This window comes from Melanerpes formicivorus, unplaced genomic scaffold (assembly GCF_026170545.1).
Source record: "Melanerpes formicivorus ecotype bairdi unplaced genomic scaffold, bMelFor1.0.p_v2 SCAF_2, whole genome shotgun sequence".
NCBI lineage: Eukaryota > Metazoa > Chordata > Aves > Piciformes > Picidae > Melanerpes > Melanerpes formicivorus.
The window spans coordinates 41,480,283-41,505,924 of record NW_027142354.1 but is presented as its reverse complement, the minus strand read 5'-3'; the positions used below and the strand labels follow the sequence as shown (position 1 = coordinate 41,505,924).

Here is a 25,642-nt window from a genome sequence, read left to right as displayed (position 1 = left end):
AACACCTTTGCTGCAGATGATGGGGGAAGGAGAGCATTCCTGGGAGGTCTGCTCTGGCAGCCCTTTTACTATGTCAGAGCTGAAAGCTTGGATAAACTTGGATTAAGATCCAAAGCTGGGAGCAGCCTGCTGGGAGCAGGGTCTGGGTTAGGGACCCAGTGATGCCTCCTCTGACCCGAGCTGCCCCACACACCCTGGGCAGGAAAACAGATACTGATTAACACAGTGTGGGCAGGAGCTCTGGTAACACATTTCACACCAAGCTGTTCCTGTACAATGCTCTTCAGAGCAGACCTGAAGGCAGCCAGGCAGAAGCTGAGGGATGCGTCCTGCCTCTGGCTGTCTGTGGAGGACTCTGGATGCATTCCCTGCATGTTTCCTTGCACACGGCATGCAGAGGTGGCACACACCCATCACAGCACCTCATGCAGCAGCAAGGGGCTGGACTAGATGATCTTCAGAGGCTGCTTCCAACCTTTACCCATCTGTGTGCAATTCTGTGAGGAGAGAACAGAGCAGCCCCAAGTCCCTCAGTGGAAATCCACAGCTCCCTGTGACAAAGTGGTTTGGAGGCTGTGCAAGCCAGCGAGGGCAAAAGTCCTGAGGCAGGGTGCTCCATGGGAACCTCTCTCTAGCTGTCTGACATCTCTGGAATTTCATGTGTGTGGGAGACAGACACTTTTTGGCTTCACAAAGGAATCTGAACATCTAAACAAAGTGGTGCCTCCACAACCCTGACCCCACGGGCCCTGGTGAGCCTGCAAGCCAAGGGCAGCGACTTGGGTTGTATCTGAGAAGCCTGTGGTTCTCACCAACACCATCCTTCCCCAGCCCCCTGAAAATCTCCAGTCATCCCATTTTGGAAGGTGCTGATTCTCTGTCTGGCTCCAGCTTTTGCATCTAAATGTCACAAGCTGGAGGCAAGCACGGCTGCTTACACCAGAGGAGGCTGTGGAAGGAAAGCACATGGCTGGGACTGAGGAGAAGCAGCACCTTCAGGGTTACATTTCCTTCTGTTCCCTGAAAAAATGTACTCTAAGGCTGCTGGAGCCCTGGAGCAGGCTGCCCAGAGAGGTTGTAGAGCCTCCTTCTCCGGAGAGATTCCAAACCCACCTGGATGTTGCGATCCTGGGCAAGCTGCTGTGAGTGCCTCTGCTCTAGCAGGGGGCATTGGACTGGATGACCTCCAGAGGTCCCTTCCAGTCCTCACCATGCTGGGATTCTGTGGGCTTTTTTCCTCACCTGAGCTGCTCTGGGAGCAGAGATGTGCTCTCTCTTACCCACCTGATGTTTTTATGGTGCATGATTACAAATGCAAAGCTTCAGGTAGAAACCCAGAGCTTGCTGATGCTACACAAGCATGGAGAAGGGGAGAAACAAGTAGGCTGTGCATAAAGACACAGGCTCCACCTCACTGCAACACAAAGATGGGACAGGACAATGTTATTTCTAAGGGTTGTGCCTAATCTTGAACAAGCAGGGCAGGTTCTCCATCTACAGCCTCAACTATGCCCAGGATACACAATGGTGTCCTGTGACAGGACAAGGGGCAATGGATACAAACTGAAACGGGAAATTCCACCTCAACATTAAGAAAAACATCTTCACTGTGCAGGTGTTGGAGCCCTGGAGCAGGCTGCCCAGAGAAGCTGTGGAGTCTCCTTTCAAGGCCCATCAGGATGTGTTCCTGTGTGACGTGCCCTGCTTTGGCAGAAGGGTCCACTTGACGATCTCCAGAAGTCCTTTCCAACCTCTACCAGCCTATGATTCTACAACATGTTCTGAATAATCCAAATTAATCAGGTAAATGTGCAGGGTGGAAGCAGTGTGCCCACACCCTACACGTCTACCTCAGTCCCATGGCCTCCCAAATACCTTCTCTTGATTGCACAACCCACAAAAAGCCAATTCAGCATCATGCCATTTCTTCCCCTCCCAACCTTGGAGCCAAAGGAGCACCAGAAGGAAAAGGAGCTGAGTATGACAATCAATCCTGGTCTAGAGGGAGGTGTCCCCACCCATGGCAGGGGGGTTGGAACTAGATAACCTTCAAGGTCCCCTCCAACCCAAACCATTCTATGCATCTATGAAATCAGCCCAGTCCCCACAGCTGTTGGTTTGCACCAAGATGCCTCGAGACAAGCAGGCTGGGGCCGGCGGGAGCGCTCCGAGACAGGGCTGCATCTCTCCCTGCAGCTGCCGACAGCGCTGGGATCCTGCTACAGAAGATAATATTTAGAGAGCTTTTGGCCTTCCAGCAACGCTGGAGATGGGCTGACAGCTGACAGCACAGCAGTGACAAGGAGCCCTGACACGGTGCTGGCCTCCTGAAAGAGCATTATTCTTCAGGCTTTCATTTGTTTTGCTGCTGCAGAGGGCACAGAGGGCTCCAGCAGCTGCCAGCTCACGTCCCTCCACCCACTGCCTCAGCGCTCGCCGCAGTTACGAGCGGCTGGGAGCAGCTCTGGAGCTCCCACGCAGAGCAACGTGTTGCATCTCTGCTGCAAGAGGAAGAGAGGCTCAGGATTCACCCACAGGAACAGCACCACAGTGGGGAAGGGAAAAAATAGAATCGTGCAATGGGTTGGAAGGGACCTTAACGATCAGCCAGTTCCAACCCCTCTGCCATGGGCAGGGACACCTCCCATCAGCCCAGGTTGCTCAAGGCCTCATCCAGCCTGGCCTTGACTACCTCCAGGGAGGGGGCATCCACAGCCTCCCTGGGCAACCTGTTCCAGTGTTTCACCACCCTCACTGGAAAGAATTTCTTCCTCATCTCCAGTCTCAATCTCCCCTCTTCCGGCTCAGAGCTATTGCCCCTCATCCTACTACTACAACCCCTTGTAAAAAGTCCCTCTCCTACTCTCCTGTAAGCCTTCTTCAGGTACTGGAAAGCCACCGTAAGGTCTCCCCAGAGCCTTCTCTTCAACAACAACAAAACCCCACAACCCCCTCCCCTTTTTCTGGGCAGCATTTGTTGCCAGCACATACACTCCAAATACGTGTTTAACTGTGCTGGACTGTGGTGCAGCTAATTGCTCCTGTGGTTCAAACCACCAGAGCTGGCTTCCTGTACGAGCACAGTCAAGCCTCCCAGGGAGGGATTGCAGGGCTCAGAGAGGCAACCACCAATTTGTATCCTCCAATGGAAGGCCCTTTTCCCCCCCCTCCCTCCTTCCCCAAAAAAGCCTAAGCTACAGGCACAAGAACTGGCCAGGGCAGGGAGGGAAAGGGCTGCTCCTGCTGGGCTCCCTTCCTGGTGCATGTTACCAGCTTGGAGAGAAATCTGTCACTTCTGTTCCACACTGCATGGGGGATCACTTGAGGTTTTTCCAGGCTAAAGGTAAAATTATTGAATGACAAAAGCAGGCAAGGAAATTTAACCCTGGAGCTTCCAAACAGCTGAGTTAAAAAAAACCAAACCAAATAAGCAAAAACATAGGGCAGGAAGAACGTCTGAATCCAAACAAACCCCAATTTCCACTGGAATTAAGCCATGGCAAGGTTTTCTGAGAGTTTGATTAAAAGAAAATGCAAGTCTGTGGTTAGGACCTGCAGTGATAAGCCTTCTGGCAACTGCCCTGCCAGAGTCCAGGACAGAGATGTTGTCATAGCACCTGGGGCCATGGTGGTGCTAGGATGATGGTTGGACTCGATGATCTTCAAGGTCTTTTCCAACCAAAACAGTTCTATGACTCAGCCCACTCCTCATGCCCATCTTTCATGGGCTGACACTGGTCCCTTTACATGGAGGAGCAGCTGCAGGCCACGCAGTGAAGGAAACCAGGAACTCACAGCTGAAACACACAAAGTTTCTCACATCCTGGGCAGTTATGGCAGTCACAGGCACCCTCTCCTCCCGCCAAGTTGGAAGCAGGACACAAGGAGCCAGTAACCAAGTAATGCTCACACCATGCTGCCAGACTCCCCACACAGAGAGCTCAGCACCTTGCCGAGATAAAATAAATCCCATTGTCTATCTGCAGCGAGGAAGACGTTGTTCAGCTTCCTTCGGTATAAAGCCGTGTTTTTTCTGGCAAGATCTTCTAAGGAGCATGAATTTATAGTAAAGCCACCAGGAAAAGCCCAGCTATCCATCACTGCCACCAAGAGACATCCTCTCATGGGCTTCATGCAGACAGCTGCCCTCCAGCCACGGCTACATGCGTGCAACCAGCGCTCCCTTCGCCGGGGGTTGACGATCGCAAAGCTCCTTTCCATGCATGGTCATGGTACACACACAGAGCCATCAGCCCCGACCTCCTCAACGCTGACAGTGTAATGTGAAATTCTTATCTCAGCCCACCCTGAAGGCTGAGAACACCTGCTCCTCCTCACAGGCTCTGTTTAGAGCCCAAGAAACTGCCTTTGCTCCTCTGACTCAGCCAGGGGGTTAATGTGGGTGGTTAAGTGACAGCGTTTCAAGGGAAAGCCACAGGCAGGGGGTCAAAACAGTCTTACAGGCACAGAATGCATTAGGTTGGAAAAGAACCTTAATCATCTTGTCCAACCCCCTTCTGAGGGGGGGCACCTCCTTCTCTGGAGGCTTTCAAGACCCATCTGGACGTGTTCCTGTATGACCTGCCCTAGGTGATTCTGCTTTGGCAGGGGGGTTGGACTGGATCTCTGGAGGTCCCTTCCAAACCCCACCATTCTATGATCTCCAACTACATCAGGCTGCTCAGGGCCCCATCAAGTTTAACCTTGAATTTCTCCAGGGATAAGGCTTCAACCACACCTCTGGGCAACAAGGTCTCGTATCTCATCTCATTAATTCTCCTACACATCTCCAGTCACTTCTCCCTCACTTCTCCTTCCAGCTTTTCTACCTTCCTCCAGAGCTTCCCCATTTCCCTGCTGCATTTTATGCACTTTCTGGCTTCTGTTTGAATGTGGTGGTTGGGCTGCTGCCCACCCAATGTGCCAACAGCCTTGGTAACACTGCCAGTGTCTGCACCAGCAATCACCACGTCTGCCAGCTCAGCACTAGCCAGAACTGGCAATGAAGAAGCTCTGAGGTTTGATGACAAATTGAAGTATTTCATAATTGAATCAAACTTGATCAGCTTTCTCTCCACTTTGGTGGGAACTGCAATGAAGACAACTGACCTCAGTATCTAGAGGGGATGCCTGCAGACCAAGCCCCAAACACAGTGAATCTAAGCCTCATTCTCGTGGCAGATCAGCAGAAAACTTCAGTCTCCAGGGGCTGAAGCCAACCTCTCTCACAAGCAGTACATTCACAAAAACAAAGGCTGTCTTGAGCACCACTGGTGTGATTCTGCTGCCTCAGAGGCAGCTTTCTGTGGGTCAGCTTTCTTTCATTTGCTTTTGTTGGTCACTTCCAACAGCAGCACTTCAAGGGAACTTTATTGTGCTGGAGACAGAGGCCTTCTGGAGGACTGTACAAGGGAAGCATGCATCTGAGGAGTTTTGAAAACACATTATCCAAACCTAAGGGTCACTGCATTCCAGGATCTCAGTGTCAGCTGGACACTTGTAAATATCTTTACCAGTCTCAACAGCATAGAACTGTAGAACTCAGCTGGGAGAGACCTTGAAGATCATTGAGAGACTTTTAAGATCATACTTCAGAGGCTTTTTCAACATTACCTCCCCTTGCAGGTACAAACAGCTAGTAAAAATAAATGAATTTGTCATCACCTCTCCTTGGCACTAATGAGTTATCCCCACCCTGACTCAGGAAACTGAGGCACAGTGACACAGAGCAGCACCAAGAAAGCAGGAAACCCTGCAGAAAGAATGACATGGAACACCTTCATCATGAGGTTTCCGTGGTACTGCTGGGGGAACAGCATCAGAGCTGAGATGTGCTGAGGGGAGAGGAAACAGCAGCCAGGACAGTCTTCTGCCCTGCATCAGATAGAAGCAAGCTGCTGCTCTCCCATCTGCTTGTGCCAGATGCATGGTTCCAGAAAGGCAAACTCATCCAGAGATGAGCAGATCACCAGATCTCCTGAGCCTGCAGATCCCTACAAACCCACCCCAGCTCCCTGCATGAAGCAAGCAGATTTTCTCTTGATGGAGTTGGGCACCACTGTTGGAGCCCTGCCATTTCACTTAAGTGACAGAATATTGACACCAGTATAGCCAGCACTCATGTACCCACCCCAAATAACACAAGGGTTTTTTACTGCCTAGGCAGTATTTTTGGTTCCTCCAACTGGATGGGGAGCTTGGTGCCATGGTTTAGTTGATTAGATAGTGTTGGATGATAGGTTGGACTCGATGATCTCAAAGGTCTTTTCCAACCTGGTTAATTCTATTCTATGCCAAACTTGCATGAAAACCTACACAAGCACCAAATCAACATTAAAAGTCACCCAATTAATGTGATTAATTAATGTGATTTGGAGACTTTTAATCTTCATTTGGTGACTTCTAATGCTAGAATACATCAAATTAAGACTAAAAGGCCACCAAATTAGGACTGAAAGCCTTCATATATGATACAAAAGCAGAAAGAATTGCAGTGAGGCTGCAATGTCTGAAGGGTAGGTGTCTAGAAGAAGGAGCCAGTCTCTTTTCCATGGTGTCCTGTGATAGGACAAGGGACAATGGATACAAACTGGAACCAATGAAGTTCCAGCTCAATATGAGGAAAAACTTCATCACTGTGAGGGTGATGGAGCACTGGAGTAGGCTGCCCAGAGAGATTGTGGAGTCTCCTCTAGAGCAGCTCAAGACCCATCTGGATGCATTCTGTGTGACCTGCCCTAGGTGATCCTGCTCTGGCAGGGATGTTGGACTTGATGATCTCCAGTGGTCCCTTCCAATCCCTACCATTCTATAGGTTATGGTGCTTCCATTCCCTACCACTGAGGCTTCATCTAAATCCCCTCTCTCCAGCATCTAGCAGCATTTGCTTTCTTAAATAAATGCCCCACAATCTATTTTCCTTGCTGGAAGTCTTTGGTAAGTGACAGCCTTGCAAGCTCCTTCTGGAGCTGGAAACTTTTGGGCCAGGATTCAAAAGAAATGAAACAAGAGTTTGAGATTCTTGGCCAAAAGTAGTTTACAGAGCAAACAGTAGCAGGGAACTTGTTTGTGCTCCAAGGGCACGGCTCTAGCTCGGAGAGCCACCGCTGCTGTTCCCATTTATTCAGCTACATCACCCCAGCCAGCTCTGGCTTGGGAGAGCTGCGCTCCTTCATGCGGTAAAACCGTTTTTAGCCCTGCACGGCTCCAAGACGCATCCCCCAGCTATTCAGCCGAGACAACCATCCAACAACAACACCAAAACCAAAGCCGGAGAGACAAAGCCTAGTTTTAGGCAGGCACAGCTTTGAGCCAAATTGACTTCCGATAGCAGTTACACAACGTGCGGGCTGCAGAGGCGGCGGAGCACAGGTCACGCTCCATATTTGCTGTACATTCCTCCTACCCTGCTTCAGGGACCGGCTCCCCCCAGGCTCTGCTTCGCCCCCGGTTCCAGCGGCGTGTCCCTCGCAGGGTCACACACACACACTCCCCCCCCCCCGCCTCTAACTTCCTCACCGCTTCGCTGTCTGGATACCAGCCGCACGCAAACGCTTCTTATTTAGGGAGCTCTGACCCCGTTTCTTCCGCCCCTCTTTGCGGGGTGCTCCATCCTTGCGGACTCACGGATACCGGACAGCCTTTGGGAGCATCCCGGGCGCCCACGGAAGGGTCACGGGTGACTTTCGTTACCGCTTTCAGCATCACGCTGAGGCCGCGGAGCCTTGCAGCCTGCCGGACCCCCGGCGCAGGGCAAGACCTTCCCGCACCCTCCCGAGGACGCCGGATTCCCTTCTCTCTCCCAGGACCCCCAGCAGCCGAAGCAGTTTCCGCACCCGAAGCAGCCCCCGCAGCCAGGGGCTCCTCCCGGCTCGGCTGGCGAAGCAGCAGCCGCACACACCGGCGCGGTGCAACCCCTCGCCTGCCCCGCTCCCCACCACCGGCAGGGTTATTTCTCCCCACCCCTCCCCTAAGGGCTTAAACCTAAGTTTCTGGCCCGAGGAAAAACGAGCAGGAGCGGAGCCGGGGCGGGCGGTGCTCACCGAGAAGCGCTCCAGGTCGGTGGCGGCCATGGCCGGGGCTTGCGCGGCTCCAGCGGCGGGAGCGCGGCTCGACCCGCCGCGGCTGGCTGCAGCTGAATGGATCCAATATGGCCACTTCCTGGAAACTCCCCTGCGCCCGCCACAGGCACCGCCCGTCGGACCGACAGCCCCGGGGACGGGCACCGGCACCGGCCGGGAACGGGGCGGGAGCGGCCCCGGCGCAGCCCGCCCACGGCGGGGGAGGGAGGCGGCAGCGGGAGGCAGAGCCCGGCCTGGCCCGGCCCTCCTGCCTCCGGCTCGGCCCCCCCGCCTCGGAGGAGCACGGGGGGAGGCTCCGGTGGTCCCAGCAGCTTTCCCGAAGCGGGTCAGTGGCAGGGTTTGGGGGGCACGGGGATAAGGACGTGACACCAGGGGCGTTCTGCAGATGGAGAGGGCTGCGAGATAAGCCTGCAGCACTGCCCTCGGCTGTAAAAACATCAAATCATCGAATCATAGAATGGTTTGGATTGGAAGGGACCCTTAAAGGTCATCTAGAAGCACCAGTAGCATCTTCTGCAGGGTTCCGAGGATACACACAGGTATCTGCAGACCTATTTCCCCATCTCTCAAGCATTCATCATTCTGGAAGTCCACCAGGTCATAGAAGGATGGAAAAGACCTCTAAGATCATCTAGTCCAACTGTCAACCCAACACTACCATGGCCATTAAACCATGGCTATTAAACCATGTCCCCAAGTGCCATGCCCACTTGTTTCTTGAGCACCTCCAGGGATGGGGACTCCTGTTCCAATGCCTGACCACTCTTGCAGCAAAGAAATTGTTCCTAATCTCCGACCTAACCCTCCTCTGGTCCAACTGGAGGCCATTTCCTCTCATCACTAGTTACTTGGGAGAAGAGACCAATGCCTACTTCACTCCAGCCTCACAGTGTCTCTGCACTGGAGTGCCTGTGTCACACGCAGAAGTGACACCAAAGTTGCAGCCAGTGAGAGCTTCTGGCCATTTTGCTGCCCAAGTCCATGGAAAATTAAAGTATGCACCAGAAGACCTTCAACTTGTCATTTCTTCCTACATAAAGCACAAAGCCAAGCCCACCACCGGCAAACCCTCAGTCTCCGAGCCACAGAGGCAGGAGTATTTCACAAGCTGTTAGCGCAGAGCGCAATTTCTGCTGCTTTCTGGTGCCCTCTGCTGCAGTGAACCTCTCAAGGAACAGCTTTGCAGAGCCACGCCTTCTCTCCGGCATGCAGCTGGCTCACCAGACCACATCTACACCCCTAGTCTGTCTGCTCCCCTGCTTTGGTCTTGGGCTTTCCTCAGTCCATCTATCAGCCACTGTCTCCTTTCCTCCTCATCCTCTCTCTTGGAGCAATACCTGCTTCCAGTTGGAGATCTGAGTTTGGGCAAAGAGATTTATTTCTCCCCACAACACTGGCTCTGCATGGGGAAAGGACTCGTGGGGGTTGTTTTGAACCCCTCAAGATGAGCAATGCCTCTTGCAAAGCACTACACATGAGAGCCACAGAAAAGCTACTGTCATAGAATCATGGAATGGTTTGGGATGGAAGGGACCGTAAAGATCATCCAGTTCCAACCCCCCTGCCCTGGTCAGGGACACGTCCCACTAGATCAGGTTGCTCAAAGCCCCATCCAACCTGGTCTTGGTGTCTGAGAAAAAAGGCAGTGGTTACTGTGCAATTCCTGAGGGCATAGTAGAAATCCTCCCAGCAGCTTTGGAGACACATACTGAACCCTCTTTGCTGTTGGGGACACATCTACTCAGCTGAGCTGCTCCTCTGATACCACCCTCAGGGCTGCTTCTCCACTCACAGCTTCTCCCAGCTATGGAATGTTAAGGAATCAAGACAGCTTTGAGTATGGCCTAAGGCTTGGTGCTCCACTCCTCACCCCAGGCAGGGCTAAAACATGCTTTTCTGTCTTTGTTGTTGCTGGTGAGGAAGGATTGTCCTTCAAGAACCAGTTCATGGCTTGAACTTCCCTAAATTATGCTAGATGCTAATCTCAGCACATAATGCAACCACCTGCCAGGGAATGCCCAAGGGAGAGCTTACCTGGAATGGCTCTGTCCAGGGGACTCTTGTCTACTCAGGTCCTCCTAGATCAGCTCCAGCATCCTGCACAAAGGAGGGTCACAAACATAGTCATTACCTAATCATGGCACAACTGGAGCTCCAAGTCCCAGCCCAGTTCCTAGGAAGCAGTGAGCAGCTGCACTTAGGCCCTGTTTGGAGTTCTCAAAAGGTTTGCCAAATTTCCACTTTTTGGCAAGATAAGGGAAGGAAAGATACCCAACATCCCAGTTCCACAAAAGCACAGCCCCTGGAGAACCCTAAAGCAGGAGTGAAGCACCCAAAGACAACCAAACCAGGAGCTATGGTTCATTACAAGACTCCATGTTTCCTTCTGTCTTCTCCCTCACCTGCTATTTGTGATCTTAACGAAGCTCTCCTGCTCCCACGGTGACATAAATAACGAGCCCACGCTGTGCTGGTGGGCACTGAGTTGCTGTGCCACAGCAGGTGTGTGAAGCCACAGTCTGCATCTCCACATCTTTGATTGTTCTCAGGACTCCTTGGGATCCAGCTACACTGTGCTGCAGGAGCTCTGGGAAGCACTGGTCAACCTCGAAGGGGACTGTGCTTATGCTGGAAAATTAAACAAGATATTCCCAGGATTTCACAGAACGGTAGGAAGCGCAAGGGACCTCTAGAGATCATTGAGTCCAACCCCTCTGCCAAAGCAGGATCACCTAGAGCAGGCCACACAGGAACACATCCAGGCAGGTGTTGAAAGTCTCCAGAGAAGGAGACTCCACAACCTCTGTGGGCAGCCTGCTCCAAGGCTCCAGAACCCTCACAGTAAAGAAGTTTTTCTTCATGTTGAGGTGGAACTTTGTGGGTTTCAGTTTGTATCCACTGCCCCTTGTCCTATCCCAGGATACCACTGAAAAGGGACTGGCCTCTTCTTCTTGACAGCCACCCTTCAGATATTTATACACATTAAGAAGATCTCCCCTCAGTTTGCTGTTTTCCAGGCTGTATTCTCCTGTGAGAACTGGGGCTGTTCAGCATGGAGAAAAGGCTCCTGGGAGACCTGATAGTAGCTCTCCAATATCTGAAGGGAGCTACAGGCCCTGCTAGCTCATGTCCAGCTTTTCACCCACCAGCGTTTCCAAGTCTTTTTCCACAGGGCTGCTCTCCAGCCCTTCATCCCCAGCCTGTCTTGATACCAGGGTGGGCCCCGACCCAGGTGCAGGACCTTGCAGTCAGCCTTGCTGAACTTCATGAGATCCACACAGCCCCGCTTCTCAGGTCCCTCTGGATGGATGCCATCCCTCAGGTGTGTCAGCTGCATGTATCCCTTCAAGTGAGATGTTAGTGCAGACCAGACCCTCCCTTTACCATCTTGTTTCTTTGGCCAGAGGTTCCCTGACTCTCCCTGGGCCCTTCAGCAAAACCAGGGAAGCTAAACCCTGGAGGTTTTGGTGTACAGATGAAAGCAGAATAGTTTAGATAGCAGCTAAGAGAGGGAACATTCCAGGCCTCTTTTATGTATCACAAAGAAGCAAAAATAAACAGATAAAAAGGTTAAAAAGTTACTCTGTTTTTTCTTTGGGTTCCTTTTTTGTGCTTCACAGACCAGCTTTGGAGTCCTGATTTAAGACATTAAAGTCTTGCTTAGCATAGTTTCAAATGCCATTAAGCCAGGGACTTTGGGAGAAATGATGGACTTAGCTTCATTAAGAGCTCTTTTCCTTGCCAACAAAGTGCAGAATGTACCAACACAAGGCTCACAAAAGCTGATTCCCAGACAAGCTCCTGTTTTTTTGCGAGCTGCCAAGATTCACAGCATCAGGGGAATTCTGAGACATCACAGAAGATCAAGGGACAGCACTGCTGTCACCTGGCTCCCTGAGCTGTGCTGCTGTGACCCTCTGCAGCTGGAGTCCTCTCTCCTTTTGTCCACCAGCACTGCCCCACTGGCATGGGGCAGCTCTCTATGACAGGAGAGCACTGTGTAGAAGCTCGGGGTTATTTTTAAACACCTTGTTAATTTCCTCAAGGACGCGATTTCTCCTGCCGAGTCTAACGAAACCCTGCTCATTTCCAGAGCTTCAGATGCACAAAACCTGCTGCAAGACAAGAGAATAGGATTGGGTGGCTCCATTAGCCGCTAAGGCATCAGTTGTTATGCAAATTATTCCTAATAGCTCAGGAATTAAACATATGTTATAGTGCTGGGTGCTCCTGCAAGGATTTTCAACCTACCCTGTGGAACATTTCTGCCTTCGAAATCCAGAGTGAATTTAGGACGAGCAGTGAATCTCCTACAGGTAAGAAGATGGGGCAGAGAACACAAAGGACTGGAGAGGCACAAATATGTCCCTGAACCTCTCTGTCCTGAACAGGGGAAGGAAAACGCCCCTCACTGCAGGGCAATAGCACAGTTCTGATGTGAGGGGAGATCAGCAGGAGCTATTTCATCTTGTGACCCCAAGGTACAGGCAATGAAAGTGGAGAGGAATAAATGTGATCACAGCCCGTTTTTACTTCACAGGCAGCCACAGCAAGCAAGTTATCATCCTGCCTGCCATGCACAGAGCAGCAAGATCAAGGCCTTCTGAAGAGGGCTGAGTAAAATCCTTGATCTTCATATCCAGGTGGTGCAGATAAACAGAATTTCTTCATGATTTCCAACACAGGCTGGAGGAAGCAGCTTATTGGAAACTATTAATATCTTGCAGTGTCCTCCTGGAGATTGTCAGAAATCAAATGGTTTCACAGCTGCTCTTCTAGCAGCATGACCACCAAGCCCCTTATTAATCTTGCACTGGGTCCACTGACAAATTACGGCACTTACAAGGTGTATTTACACAAGCATGATCCTTCTAAGCTAGAGCTGTAGGTCCCTCTCCCCTGTGCACACTGAGTGGTCCTGGTGGGTTTAAGTGGGATGGCTGGAGTCAGACCCCAAAGTCCTTTGCCTCCTAAGGTTACAGGGCAGGATTTACAGTGAGGGTAGGGAGACACTGGAAGAGGTTGCCCCAGGAGGCTGTGCATTTTCCCTCCCTGGAGGTGTTCAAAGCCAGGTTGGAAGAGGCCTTGAGCAGCCTGGGCTAGTGGAAGGTGTCCCTGCCCATGTCAGGGGGCTTGAAACTGGATGATCTTCAAGGTCCCTTCCAATCCAAACCATTCTATGATTACCACACTGTGCCTCATATCAGCTTTGCATTTTCCTGCTAGAATCCCATCAGGTTAACAGGCACCAGCTGAAAACCAGAGGATGTTTGGGGTGGGTCCTTGCACCATCTGTATGGTACAAGCAGTATTTAATAAATACATACTCTGAGATACACAGCAAAGTGCAGTTTGAATGATTGCTGTTGATAAACATCTCCTAAACTGGTTACTGAGGTCCTTGAGCTACAGCTGAACCTTGCTGGTTTATGAGAAAGTGCCTTTTATCTGTAAATAACCTTCCTCCCCGCCTCCCTGCCCCTTCCCAGACTTCTGCTCAGTTGTTTATCTATGGAAGGTTACTGCATTTCTCCATGGAACAAAGGAAGAGCTCTTTTCCTTCACAATGCACGCCCTTTGTTTCACATGAAAATACCAAGGGGCAAAGTGGAAACCCCTGGGCTTTGTCATCTCATTTATTCTGGGAACCCTGATTTCATTTCAGAGGAAAATGAGTTTTCCCTGAGCTACAAATCCTATCTGTAGTCAACAGCACCTAAGCTTCACCTTTCAGCAAAGCAGCAGCATCCTGAAACTATTGGAGTGAGTCCAGAGGAGGAGGGCCCCAAGGATGATCAAGGGCTGGAGCAGCTCTGCTATGAGGACAGGCTGAGGGAGCTGGGGTTGTGCAGCCTGGAGAAGAAAAGACTCTGGGGGGATCTTATAGTTGCCTTCCAATAGGGATCCTACAGGAAAGCTGAAGAGGGACATTTCATCTAGTGACAGGGCAAGGGGGAATGGTTTTGAGCTGATGGAGAGTAGGGTTAGATTTGATCTTAGGAAGAGGTTCTTCAGTGCAAGGGTGGTAAGACTCTGGAGTAGGTTGTTCAGAGAGGTTGTGGATGCTTCTTCCCTGGAGGTGTTCAAGGCCAGGTTGGATGAGACCTTGATCAACCAAGTCTAGCTGAGAGCTGTCCCTACCTATGGCAGGGAGGCTGGAGTAGATGACCTCTGATGTCCCTTCCAACCTAAGCCATCCTATGATTCAATGATGAACTATCCCTCACATTCTCTTTTTCTTCCTCTGTTGCTTCCCACCTGATGCTTCACCTTCTCCACGTGGCTCTGGGAATATCATGCAGGAAGGAGCCACACCTGGGTGACCACCTCCCTCACTTTTGAAGTGTCAGTAGAAACTTCTTTGCTCTGATTTAATGCTTTGCTTGATCTTCTTTATTTCCTGGCTTTGTGCAGTGTGAAGAATTACAGTCACATAACCTTTATCTTCCTCCTCTCAGGGGGTGGGAAAAGGCCCCAGGCTCCCTGTGCAGGTTCCTACGCTGGAATGGTGACAGTTTGAAGGTTGTGAAACTTCTTCACAGGCAACATAACTATTCTCAGTCACTTAGGGCAAAACCAGAGGGCAGCTGTCTAGGGCTTATGATGCAGAACAAGCAAAATGCAGTGTTTGTATTTAAAAATGAGTATTAAATGAATTTAATTGTGGCTTTCTGTACATTGTTTTTGTCACAGTCAGTGAATTAAAAATATCAAGACAGTTGTCTTGAAATCTCCTACAGAGCAGCCCACAGTACTCTGTAAATAGCCCCACCACAAAAAAAACCACCAAAACTTGGTTTGTAGGATTTTGGTGACACAGAAAGAGAGGCAAAACTTCTCCTGCTTTTGAAGGCTGGAAATTTCAGAGGAGCGATGAGCATCAGCAGCCATAATGCTCCAGGCTTTTGTTATCTCTACTGAAAAGAATAATTGAGACAGCTGAACTTCTGCTGCAGAGCTGGACTAGAGTATGACCATATGGACATGACTGAGAGCAGCCCCAAGGAGGACTTGGGGGTACTGGTGGTGCAAAGCTGGACATGAGTCATCACAGAGTGCTGCCAGCCCAGAGCCAGCCATGTCTTGAGCTGATCCCCAGCAGCTTGGGCAGCAGGGGCAGGGAGGGGATTCTGCCCCTCTGCTGAGACCCCACCTGCAGTGCTGGGACAGCTCTGGAGTCCTCAGCACAGGCAGGAATCTGCTAGAGTGGGGCAGAGGAGGCCACAGCGATGTGGGCAGGGCTGGAAGCCCTCTGCTCTGAGGCCAGGCTGAGAGAGTTTGGCTTGTTCAGCCTGGAGAAGAGAAGGCTCCAGGAAGATTTTCTGGTGGCCTTTCAGTGCTTCAAGGGCTCATCAGAAAGCTGGGGACAGAATTTTTCTCAGGGCCTGTTGTGACAGGACAAGGGGTGATGGTTTGAACTGAAAGAGGGAGATTTAAACTAGATACAAGGAAGAAATGTTTGACACTGAGGGTGGGGAGGCCCAGTCCAGATTGCCTAGAGATGTGGCAGATGCCCCATCCCTGGAACCACTTCAAGTTAGGTTGTCTGGGGCTCTGAGCAACCTGCTCTAGTTGCAGATGTCCCTGCTGGCTGCAGGGAGGTTGGACTGGATGACCTTTAAAGGTCCCTTCCAAGCTAAAGCATTCTATGACGATTCTATGGTTCTACGATGATGAGCTAAGAGGAGCTCCCTGGAATCTGGTCCTGTGCTACTAGACACTCAACTTGAAAACTGGGCAACCACAAGGCATCATCAGACAAAGGGGAAGGCTGAAAAACAGGATCTGCCTTGGTCTGTGTTCTGGAAATGGTACAAAGGATTAGCCAGAAGTGTTGCTTCCTTCTTAATTAGTTTAAGACTAACCTCATACTCACTGACAGAGGCTGTGACAGGAGCACAACCACACAGCACAGGATGGCCACAAAGGATGAGGGAAGCGCACAGGAGGTTGGATGGATCACTGCAAAATTACCTGGGGGAAGAGCTCCTTGTGTCAGGGCAGTCAAACAAGAGCAACCAGCTCCTACCTGGTGTGGCACAAAGTGACTTGATATCCTCTCCCTCTGTCCTCCTGGGGACACGTTCCTCTGTTCTGCAGCCTCAAGGAATGCCAGGACCTGCAGTGAAGAACGGTCTGAGTTACACCCCTCCTTCAGGACCCTGACCCAATGAAGTCCCTGGAGAGGTGATGGGACCTTGACAACCCAAAGGTTGTCCCTTAGGTGCTAAGCAGTGAGGCATCCTGAAAGCCTGGCTCATAGAGCTCAGAGGTGAGACTTGATGAAATGTTTGGACTTGATCTTAAAGGTCCTTTCTGACCTAAAGCAGTCTATGATTTTATGAGATCCCTCTGCAGGATAAGGGTGAGGCTGGGCTCAGTGAGTGGGATCAGACAGCCTCATTCCAGGTCTCGAAGTATACATGGGTGCAGGGGGCTGATGCCTGCACAGGCAGGGACAGAGCATAGAACCTCTCACAGAAACACCCTGCTGTGTTTGAACCAGGAGGAACATAGGAAAAATGTAACACAAGAGCCCCTTCTTCTGACTTTATTCCCCTCCCATTCCCATTTGCAGCAAGAACTGTAATCTTAGGGTATAGCTGACCGTTTGCAATGCAAAAATCATGGACTGCTGAGAGTTTCTTATGCCTGCAATGGATTCCAGTAAGGAAAGGAAATCAACACTGGAAGCAAAGTGCTGCAATTAACGTTTGATGCCTGCTCGTTATCAGCTCTCCCCAGCAGGCCAGGCAGAACTATGGAGATGCCATGAGCTAGAAAGCTCTGCTCACACCACACACCAGCAGCCACGAGCGGCTGCCTCAGCAGAGGGTGAAGCTGCTGCAGATGCCCTGTGAAAAGGCAGCAGTGAGGTGTGTGATTCACGTGGAGACACTGAATGGCTACAAGCAGCATGGAGATTACACCCTATTATGTGAAAGAACACGAAAGCAGCAGAATGAGTTTAGAAGAACTGGCTCGGTGCCAGCTTGTTAAAGAGAGAGAAAATGGCTTTTTAGAGGTTTGCACAGAGATGGGAGAGAGAAAAAAACCCTGCCAAGGGAAGGCTCTGAGCAATCCGTGGGAAGAGGCTCTCCCACCATCAGTAAAAAGGTGTGAAGAGGCAGAAGGGAGGTCAGCATCAAGGTGAAGAGGGAGAGATGAAGTGTGTGGGGACAGACACACCTCAAATCACCTTCCAAAGGGAGACTTTGGCACAGGCTGCTGCTCCATTTGATTCAAGTTCCAAGTCAGTGGAAACAAAACTGAATCTATTTTCTGTCTTCTTATCCCTCCTCGTACAGACAGTTACTTTCATCTGCCTTCATACCACGCTGACAGGTCACTCTGTGCTAGTCTGTCTCGCTGGTTTGCCAGACAAAATGTTCAGTCCTTCAGGAATCAATTCACTGATCTCAATTTCTTATAGAATCAGACAATTGTTTGGGTTGGAAAAGACCTCCAAAAGCATTGAGTCCAACTGCCAACCCAACACCACCATGACCGTTGAACCATGCCCCCAGGTGCTGTGTCAACACGTTTCTTGAACACCTCCAGGGATGGTGACTCAACTGCCTCCCTGGGCAGCCTGTTCCCTTCCCTGACCACTCTTGGAACAAAGAAATTTTTCCTCGTCTCCAACCTAAACCTCCCCTGGCACAATTTCAGGCTATTTCTTTTCATCCTATCACTTGATACTAGGGAGAAGAGACCAACCCCCACCTGACTTCAATCTCCTTTCAGGGAGCTGTAGAGAGCAATGAGCTCTCTACTCAGCCTCCTTTTCTCCAGACTAAACAATTCCAATTCCCTCAGCTGCTCCTCACCAGCCCTGTTCTCCCCAGACCCTTCACCAACAATTCCAGCATGGCAGAGGAGAAAAAAGTGACTTTGCAGGCTGAAACATCATCCCTCCAGAAGGTCTTCAGTCCTGCTCCTTCACCTGGGGAAAAGCATTTTGTCTGGGATTTTGTTTTCCCTCTAGAATAATAAGCAATGATGATGTGAAATACTTGTGAAGAAGTAATTGATAGAGCAGCAGACAGCTTCTCTCTTTGGGAGAGCTTTCTCTCTTCTCCAGGTGTACATGGATAGATGCAGGCATGTTGGGAAGATTTTGTCCTTTATCTAAATACACATAGAGATGTATGGAGATTGTAGACATGAGACAGTGACAAGACACATAGAGAGTAAGTAAGATAATAGCATCACATGGAGCTGAACATCCTTCAAAAGACTGACCCAGCCACCTACCTTCTGAATGACTGACTGAGGTACGAAACTCCAGCCCAGAAGAATCACAGTTCCTAGAGAGGCTTCTCAGAGGATGGAGACCTGATTGCAGCAACTTGTACCTATAGCTGCACTTATTTACTATTGAAACAACAGAAAAATAATCAGGTTAGGAAGCTGGGAGTAAATCAGTGAAGGGTTTGCTCGTACCTGAGTCTTTGAAGAGTTGAGGTAGTCATCTTAGCAACATGAATTCCTTCTGGGATATATTAGGGCAGTAAGCAAAACGGGATCGAACGAGAGCTAGGATCAGGACCAGGGTCAGGGCGAGAATCAGGGGGAGGAGCAGGAGAAGAACCGGAACGGAGAGCAGGACCAGGACCTAGACGAGGAGCAGGACCGGGACCAGGATCGGGGCTAGGGCCAGGACAAGGAGCAGGAGCAGGAGCAGGATGAGGAACAGGACAAGGGACCGGGACCAGGAGAAAGACCAAGACCAGGAACAGGACTGGGACCGTACCGACATCGGGACCAGGATCAGGACAACGACTGGGACTGGGACCAGGACGAGCACGAGGACGCGATAAAGCCGCCGTCCTCCCGTTTTCTCTCCCTTCCCATCACCTCTCGAGGAAGAGGCGAGGGGAGCTTGGGGCCGGTGTCGGGGCCGAGTCGCCGCCCCAACAGCGCCGCCCCGCGGGAGGAGACGCCGCCGCCGCTCCGCTCGCTTCGCTCTCTCAGACGGAGGCGGTGGGGCGGGCGGGGCGGGGCGGTTCGATCACCTCAGCGGGAGCGGCCGCGGGGGACGCGCTCGCTGCCGCCGCCGCAGGTGGCTCCTGCCCCGCAAATCCCGGCCAGCCCCCGAGGCCGGGAGGACGGGCTCCTGGGTTGTGCCTGCGCTGCGAGCAGGAAGCGGTGTCGGTGGTAGGTGTCGGTCGGCGGCGCTTGCACCTGTGGCGGCGGGATGGCGGAGCTCGACATCAGCCCGGCGGCCGTGCTGGCTTTCCTGCGGGAGCGCGGCGGGTCGGTGCGTAACGCCGAGCTGGTGAGCGCCTTCCGGCCGCTGCTGGAGGCCGGTGGGGAGGCGGCGGAGCGGACGGAGCGGCGGGAGCGGTTCAAGGCGGCGGTGAATGCCGTAGCCGTGGTGAAGGAACGGGACGGAGCCAAGTTCGTCGTGCTGAAGCGGGACCTGCGCGCCGCCCCGCCGCCGGGGGGGGCGCTGGCATCGGGGGCCGTTCCGGCACCGGGAGATGGAGGTGGAGATGGCGATGGCCCCCGCTCCGGCCCCGACCCCAGTCCCGACCCCAGCCCCGACCCGGTTCCGGCCCCGGTCCCCACCAGGCAGCTCTCGCCGGCGTCCCCCGAGGAACTGCCGGGCCCACGGGCCGTCTCCGAGCTGCGGGGCCTCTTCCAGGGTGGTGATGGCACCGTGCCCCTGCCCGCCGGCGCAGCGGGGCCCCGGCGGGAGCCGCTGCCCAAGCCTTGCATGCTGCCGGTTCGCTGCGTGCCGCCCCCCTCTGCCACCGCCGCCACCCCGGGGACGCCTGAGGAGCCAGGGTCCCCCTTGTCACCCCCGCAGCCGGAGGAGGAGGCTTGGTCCCGCTCGCCTGGCCTGCGACGGGGGCTCAAGAGCCATCGTGCCAGTGAGGAGACGGCAGCGGTGCCCCTGGAGGAGGCTGAGCACCAGTGGCTAGTGATGGCGGCAGGTGGGCAGTGGACCCAGCAGCTCCACGGGCTTCTGCTGGGCGATGCCAGCTTGGCGGCACGGAGGGACTTCATCTCGGGCTTCACCGCCCTGCACTGGGCTGCCAAGAACGGCAACTGTGACATGGTGACGAACATCATCCGAGCGGCCGAGAAGGGGGGCACCCGGGTCAACGTGGACGCCCGGGCGCACGGTGGCTACACGGCGCTCCACTTGGCCGCCATCCACGGCCAGGAGAAGATCATCACCATGCTGGTCTACAGCTACCACGCCAAGACGGACCTGAGGGACTACAGCGGGAAGAAGCCACACCAGTACTTAAAGGAAGGGGCATCCTCTGCCGTCAGGCGCTTGCTGGGGGACCCCCGCCTGACCCACAGCGTGGAGCCTTCCATGCCCATCAAGAAGAGCACAAAGCTTGCAGCTTCCATCTTGAGCTCCACGAGCACTTTCCTGGGGGTCATATCCGACGACATGGCTTTCTACGATCTCACCAAGGGTTTACGGAAGCCCTCGTCCTTGAACAAGCTCCTGGCTGCCACCACCGGCCCGAGGAGAAAGCCAAAGACCCGAGGGGGGTTCCCTTCATATTCCTCCCTCTCTGAGGCGATGGAGGAGGAGGAAGAGGAGGTTGTTGTCAAACGCAGACCTGTTTCTGAGCTGTTCTTTGGCCACTAGCCACCTTGGGATCAAAATTGTTTAATAATGTGGCTGTTGGGGAGGGGGGGTTGTCTCCATTTCCTCTCACAGAAGCAGCTTGGATTTCTTCTCTCCCTGTCTGTCTTTTTGGAGGTTGAACTAAATGGGTGATAGGATCTAGCTCCAAAGGGCACTGGGTGAAACCCAGCTCAGAGAGACCTGAGGAAAGGGAGTGTTATCAATGCTGTATGTATGCTGCTGCTATGTCTGTGGAGACCTTTATACTTCCATGGTCAAACATTCAACCCACCTCTGTGTGTGTGTGTGTGCAGACAGCTTAAAATGTCTAAGGTGCAGCCTGAGAGATGTGTGTTCCTCAGCTGGAGAGCAAAAGGAAGGGACAGCATTGTGTCTTTTACACTGTGAACAGCAAGCTGGTAGCCGGCTGCTTTAGCGTGGCTTGTTCTAGAGCAGGCTTAAATCATTAGAGGGAAGATGCTTAGTTTTCTATCATGTTTCTGACTATTTTGGTAGCAGAAGAGGAATATTTCTATTTTTAAAAAAAGGAAGAAAAAAACAAGAAAGAAAGAAAGAAAAAGACTCTGTGTGCTTCACTCTTTCAAAACAAACTTTCTCCCTATCAGAAAATAGGAACATAATGAGCTGAATTGTTGCCTAATGCAATTTATTAGCTAAACAGCTTCAAGATAACTCCCCAGCCCTCAGCACTCAGGTCACTGTGACCTGTCTACCTCAGCCTGAAAGCTACATCAGCATTTTAAATGTCTTTTTTTTCCCCCTCCTTTTTCCTCACCCTGAAAGCCTTTCTGGCCAGGTGGTATCAACCACAGCCCTTGATGATACTGTGAACGTTGAAACCTGACTCTGGTCAGGTCATTTAACTGGAAGAAAAAGCTTGGTGATGCTTGATGGTGGAACAACTGAACTGAAAAACTGGGAATGGCATCCTGCAGCAGTTCTGAGGAGCCAACAAAGTTAGGCTCTTGTGTCTTAATTCTTTTTCTTTAGAACTTGGCCTTTGATTATTATTATTATTACTATTTTTGACTAGTTGACAATAAATACTTCTAATACTTGGGCTTTATGTTAAGCTAGGTGTTTCTTGAGAGCATGGCTGCATGACCTCCTAGTGTTTGCCTCAACAGCATGAATCACTGACCCAAAGCTCTTATAATTGTTCTGTGTCTAGAGCTACAGGTAGCTCTGACAGGCATGCTAACTGCAGGTTAAGTACTACATAAAGTAGCTTGATAATTACTATTTGGTTCAAGTCAAAGTGAAGAGGCAGGGCTGAGAGATCATCCAGCTCCTGGGGCTGGGCTGCTGAGCCATCCCATTTGCTCTAAAACTGTAACTAAAACCATGTAGAATAAAGTCAGAGGTGAAGAAGGGGATGGTGCTCCTGTGCATGCTCTGCTTTTCAGCCTCCTCAGGTGTTTTGGTTTCCATCCTGAAACGCTTGTTTGCGTGGTTTGCTTTGCTTTTTCCAAGTCAGTGACTCCAGGAATGTTTGTTTTCTTCAGCCTTGCATTAAGCCTGCTGCTTCTAATTGGCTGTAATTGGCTTCTCCCAAAAGGCTGGGCAAAAGAATGCTGTGGGACTGTGCTGAAGGTGAAGGCACTGCCCTGTTTGACTCTCTTAACACCTTCTTCCTGGAGTCCCTGGGGTTGGTGACAGCGGTTGTGAGCAGGGGGAGGAGGTTGGATTATTCTGCACCGCTCTGCTTCCGTATTGAACTCATTAAGTTGTTAAGCAAACGTTAATGATTGAGCACCTCATGACTTCTATATCTGGAGTAGGGTTAAAAAAGAAATAAAATCCTATTTGCTCCATGGCTGCTGGTGTGACCATTGACCAGCGTGGCCATTTGAAACCGGGCCTGCTGCTGCACTCTGTCAGCTCACTGCCAGCAAAGAAAGAAAATAGGTCTTGCCAAGTTCACTGACACTAAACACCTTCCCCCCCCCCCCGTATTTCCTGCAGAACAGAAGCATGTTGTTGCTTCTGTTGTGCATGGTTGGGCTGTGTCTGAGGCACTGCCAGGACTGGCACTGCCTGGGAAAAGTGTTCTGTTGGTGTGTGAACTGGAAAGCCGCTCCAGTATGATTCCATTTCACTCAGAAGTCTGTTCAGCAGTTAGGGCTGTGTGCCCCATACCTGTTCAAGTCACACAGCTGAGTTTTTAGTGCTAATTCAGAGTAAAACCCACCTGGGTCAGAGGCAAGAGTCAAGGAAGAACTGCTTTCTGTTAAAAAAAATCCAACAACCTGGGAAGCATGGTTATGGCTTCACCCTGCGGGTAGTATGTGTGTGGTGGCAGCCCTGTCCTGGGTTGATCACCAGCAGCTTGGGCAGCAGGGGCAGGAAGGGGATTCTGCCCCTCTGCTGTGCTCTGCTGAGACCCCCCTGCGGTGCTGGGGCAGCTCTGGAGTCCTCAGCACAACACAGATAGGGACCAGTTGGAGCAGGGCCAGAGAAGGCCACAGCAATGCTGGCAGGGCTGGAAGCCCTCTGCTGTGAGGCCAGGCTGAGAGAGTTGGGCTTGTTCAGCCTGGAGAAGAGAAGGCTCCAGAAGAGCCTTCTGGTGGCCTTTCAGTGCTTCAAGGAATGATCAGAAAGCTGGAGACAGACTTTTTCTCAGGGCCTGTTGTGACAGGACAAAGGGTGATGGTTTGAACTGAAAGAGGGAGATTTAAACTAGATACAAGGAAGATTTTTGTCCTCTGAGGGTGATAAGACCCTCGGGTTGCCCAGAGAGGTGGGAGATGCCCCATCCCTGGAACCATTCCAGGTCAGCCTGGGGCTCTAAGCAACCTGCTGCAGTTGCAGATGTCCCTGCTGACTGCAGGAAGAGTTGGACTAGCTGACCTTTAAAGGTCTCTTCTAACCTAAGGCATTTGATGGTTCTAAGTAGGGAGAAGGTTTCTTTGTTGCGTCAAAGGAAAAGCAAAACGTCACAGCTGGATGAGACTTCATTGCAACACAGATCATCAGGGAAATTCTGCACTCCTCCTTCCTCCAGGCACTGCAAGTGATGAGCTGGCATGACATGCCATGAAATGCCCAGCAGCAGCAGCACCCTGGACCTTGCAGCCTCCTCAGGAGAGCTGCTGGGAGGCTTGGCAGGAAGGTTGCCACGCAAAGGTGGGAAGCTCCCAAGGTTGGCTGCTTTGGGTGGAGTGGGTCAGCCTCTGCCAACAAGTTTGTGCCGTGACTCAGCTCGTTCCTGCTCCTTGCAGAGCAGATGAAGGAAAAGATAGCTCTGAGGCAGGCTGTGGTTGGTGTACCCAGTGCTACAGGAGTTCAGGTGCAGACAAATACCGGGAGGTACTGGAAATGCCCTGCTGTAATCTAACAAGAACAGGGTTTGCCTTCAGGCTGAAGGAAAATCAGGCCTCTGGTTTCCAGTGTTGCTGTTGCCACAGTGAAAGGGACATTGCAGGATGATCATCAGAGCGTGTCCTGACAGAGACAAAGGCTGTGACTGCATTATGAGGGGCTCAGCCTGGCAGATTCTGCTTAAGTTCATCTTTCACTTCATTTCAGCCAGGTCTGGCTGGAGGCAGTAGGATTTTTACACGAATGAATGAGAGCTGTGAATTTCAGCCAGGATGTGTGGGCAGTAGGGGCAGGGAGGGGATTCTGCCCCTCTGCTGAGACCTCCCCTGCAGTGCTGGGGCAGCTCTGGAGTCCTCAGCATAGACAGGGACCCGTTGGAGCAGGGCCAGGGGAGGCCACAGCAATGCTGGCAGGGCTGGAAGCCCTCTGCTGCGAGGCCAGGCTGAGAGAGTTGGGCTTGTTCAGCCTAGAGGAGAGAAGGTTCCAGGGATAACTTAGATCAGCCTCTCAGTATTTGAAGGGTGCTACAGGAGAGCTGGAGCTGTACCAAGGTGTGGAGTGACAGGAGGAAGGAGGATGGTTACAAAATGCAAGAAGCTGGATTGAGATGAAACACTGGGAGGGCTTTTCCCCATGGGGGCACTGGAACAGGTTGCCCAGAGAAGCCGTGGAGGCTCCAAGTCTGGAAGTGTTCAAGGCCAGGTTGAATGGGACCTTGAGCAAGCTGATCTAGCAGGAGGTGTCCCTGCCCATGGCAGGATGTTGGAACTAGATGACCTTTGAAGTGCCTTTCAACACAGGCTATCCTGTGACTCTGTGATGCTTTCACAAGTGATAGAGGCAAAAGGAGGACTGTGGCTGTCTTCAGCAATCTGGCTTGTGGCAGAGGCTGGGCAAACAGCCTTTTGAACCTCTAGTTCAGCCCAGAGCTGCCTTCTACACTATCACAGCCAATTGCAGGAGAGGATAAAACTGAACCACCCAAGCCCCTGGGCTCTGCTCTTTCCCCATGGAGGTGCTTCTGTGGTGGGGGAAGGCTGGAGATGGAAGCTGACCAGGATTTGGGAGCTTGGGGTTGTATTTCACCTTGGTTACCAGCCTGCCTGCTTGCCTCATCTTAGTTTTCCTGCTCTACACTGGAGATAATCACCCTGGTCACTTCTTGAAAGCACACAGGTAGCACTGATATCCTGAACTAGAATCCAGATAATTTCCTTAGGCCTGCAGGCAGCACGAGCAGTGTCCTCTACAACCTGTTAGTGCTGCACCTACACAAATAAACCCAGCTCAGAGTTCACTTTAGCAGCAGCAGGGATCAGCAGAGCTCATCTTTGCCTGACCCTGGCTCCCTCTGCCTTTCTCAAGATAACTCAGCTCCTCTGCTCCTTCAGTACATTTTGTTCTGAGGAGTGGCAGCTCCAAAACCTGCTCTGAAGAGATTTGCAAACAAGCTCCAAGCCGTGATAGTGCACAAAGGGACAGACTTTGTCCTCCTGGATGGAGATATTTGAGCAGCACAAGGTGGGGCTGCTGTGGTCAGCCTGAGACAGCTGCTTGGCCACCTCCATTCCCTTGTCAGTGCCAGCCACAAAGGGCTGTTCTGCAAAATACTGCTGGAGCA

General features: G+C 51.9%; 2 protein-coding genes across 2 annotated transcripts in view; one reads left to right on the top strand and one right to left on the bottom strand.

Annotated features, from left to right (window-relative positions):
• SEPTIN8 (septin 8) overlaps positions 1-8,214 on the bottom strand; it is a 63,978-nt gene extending 55,764 nt beyond the window's left edge. The window contains exon 1 of the mRNA XM_068157920.1: positions 8,043-8,214. Coding sequence (XP_068014021.1) covers positions 8,043-8,072 — 30 coding nt within the window. The 5' untranslated portion in view covers positions 8,073-8,214. The remainder of the gene's footprint in view (positions 1-8,042) is intronic.
• A 10,944-nt stretch (positions 8,215-19,158) lies between these two features.
• Positions 19,159-22,645, top strand: SOWAHA (sosondowah ankyrin repeat domain family member A). The gene has a single exon (XM_068157894.1). The coding sequence runs from the start codon at positions 19,282-19,284 to the stop codon at positions 20,698-20,700; it is 1,419 nt and encodes a 472-aa protein (XP_068013995.1). The 5' UTR covers positions 19,159-19,281; the 3' UTR covers positions 20,701-22,645.
• Positions 22,646-25,642: the final 2,997 nt, after the last annotated feature.

What these genes read in the sequence shown, in the direction of transcription:
- SOWAHA (XM_068157894.1), top strand. Translation starts at nt 19,282, where the DNA reads ATGGCGGAGCTCGACATCAGCCCGGCGGCCGTGCTGGCTTTCCTGCGG.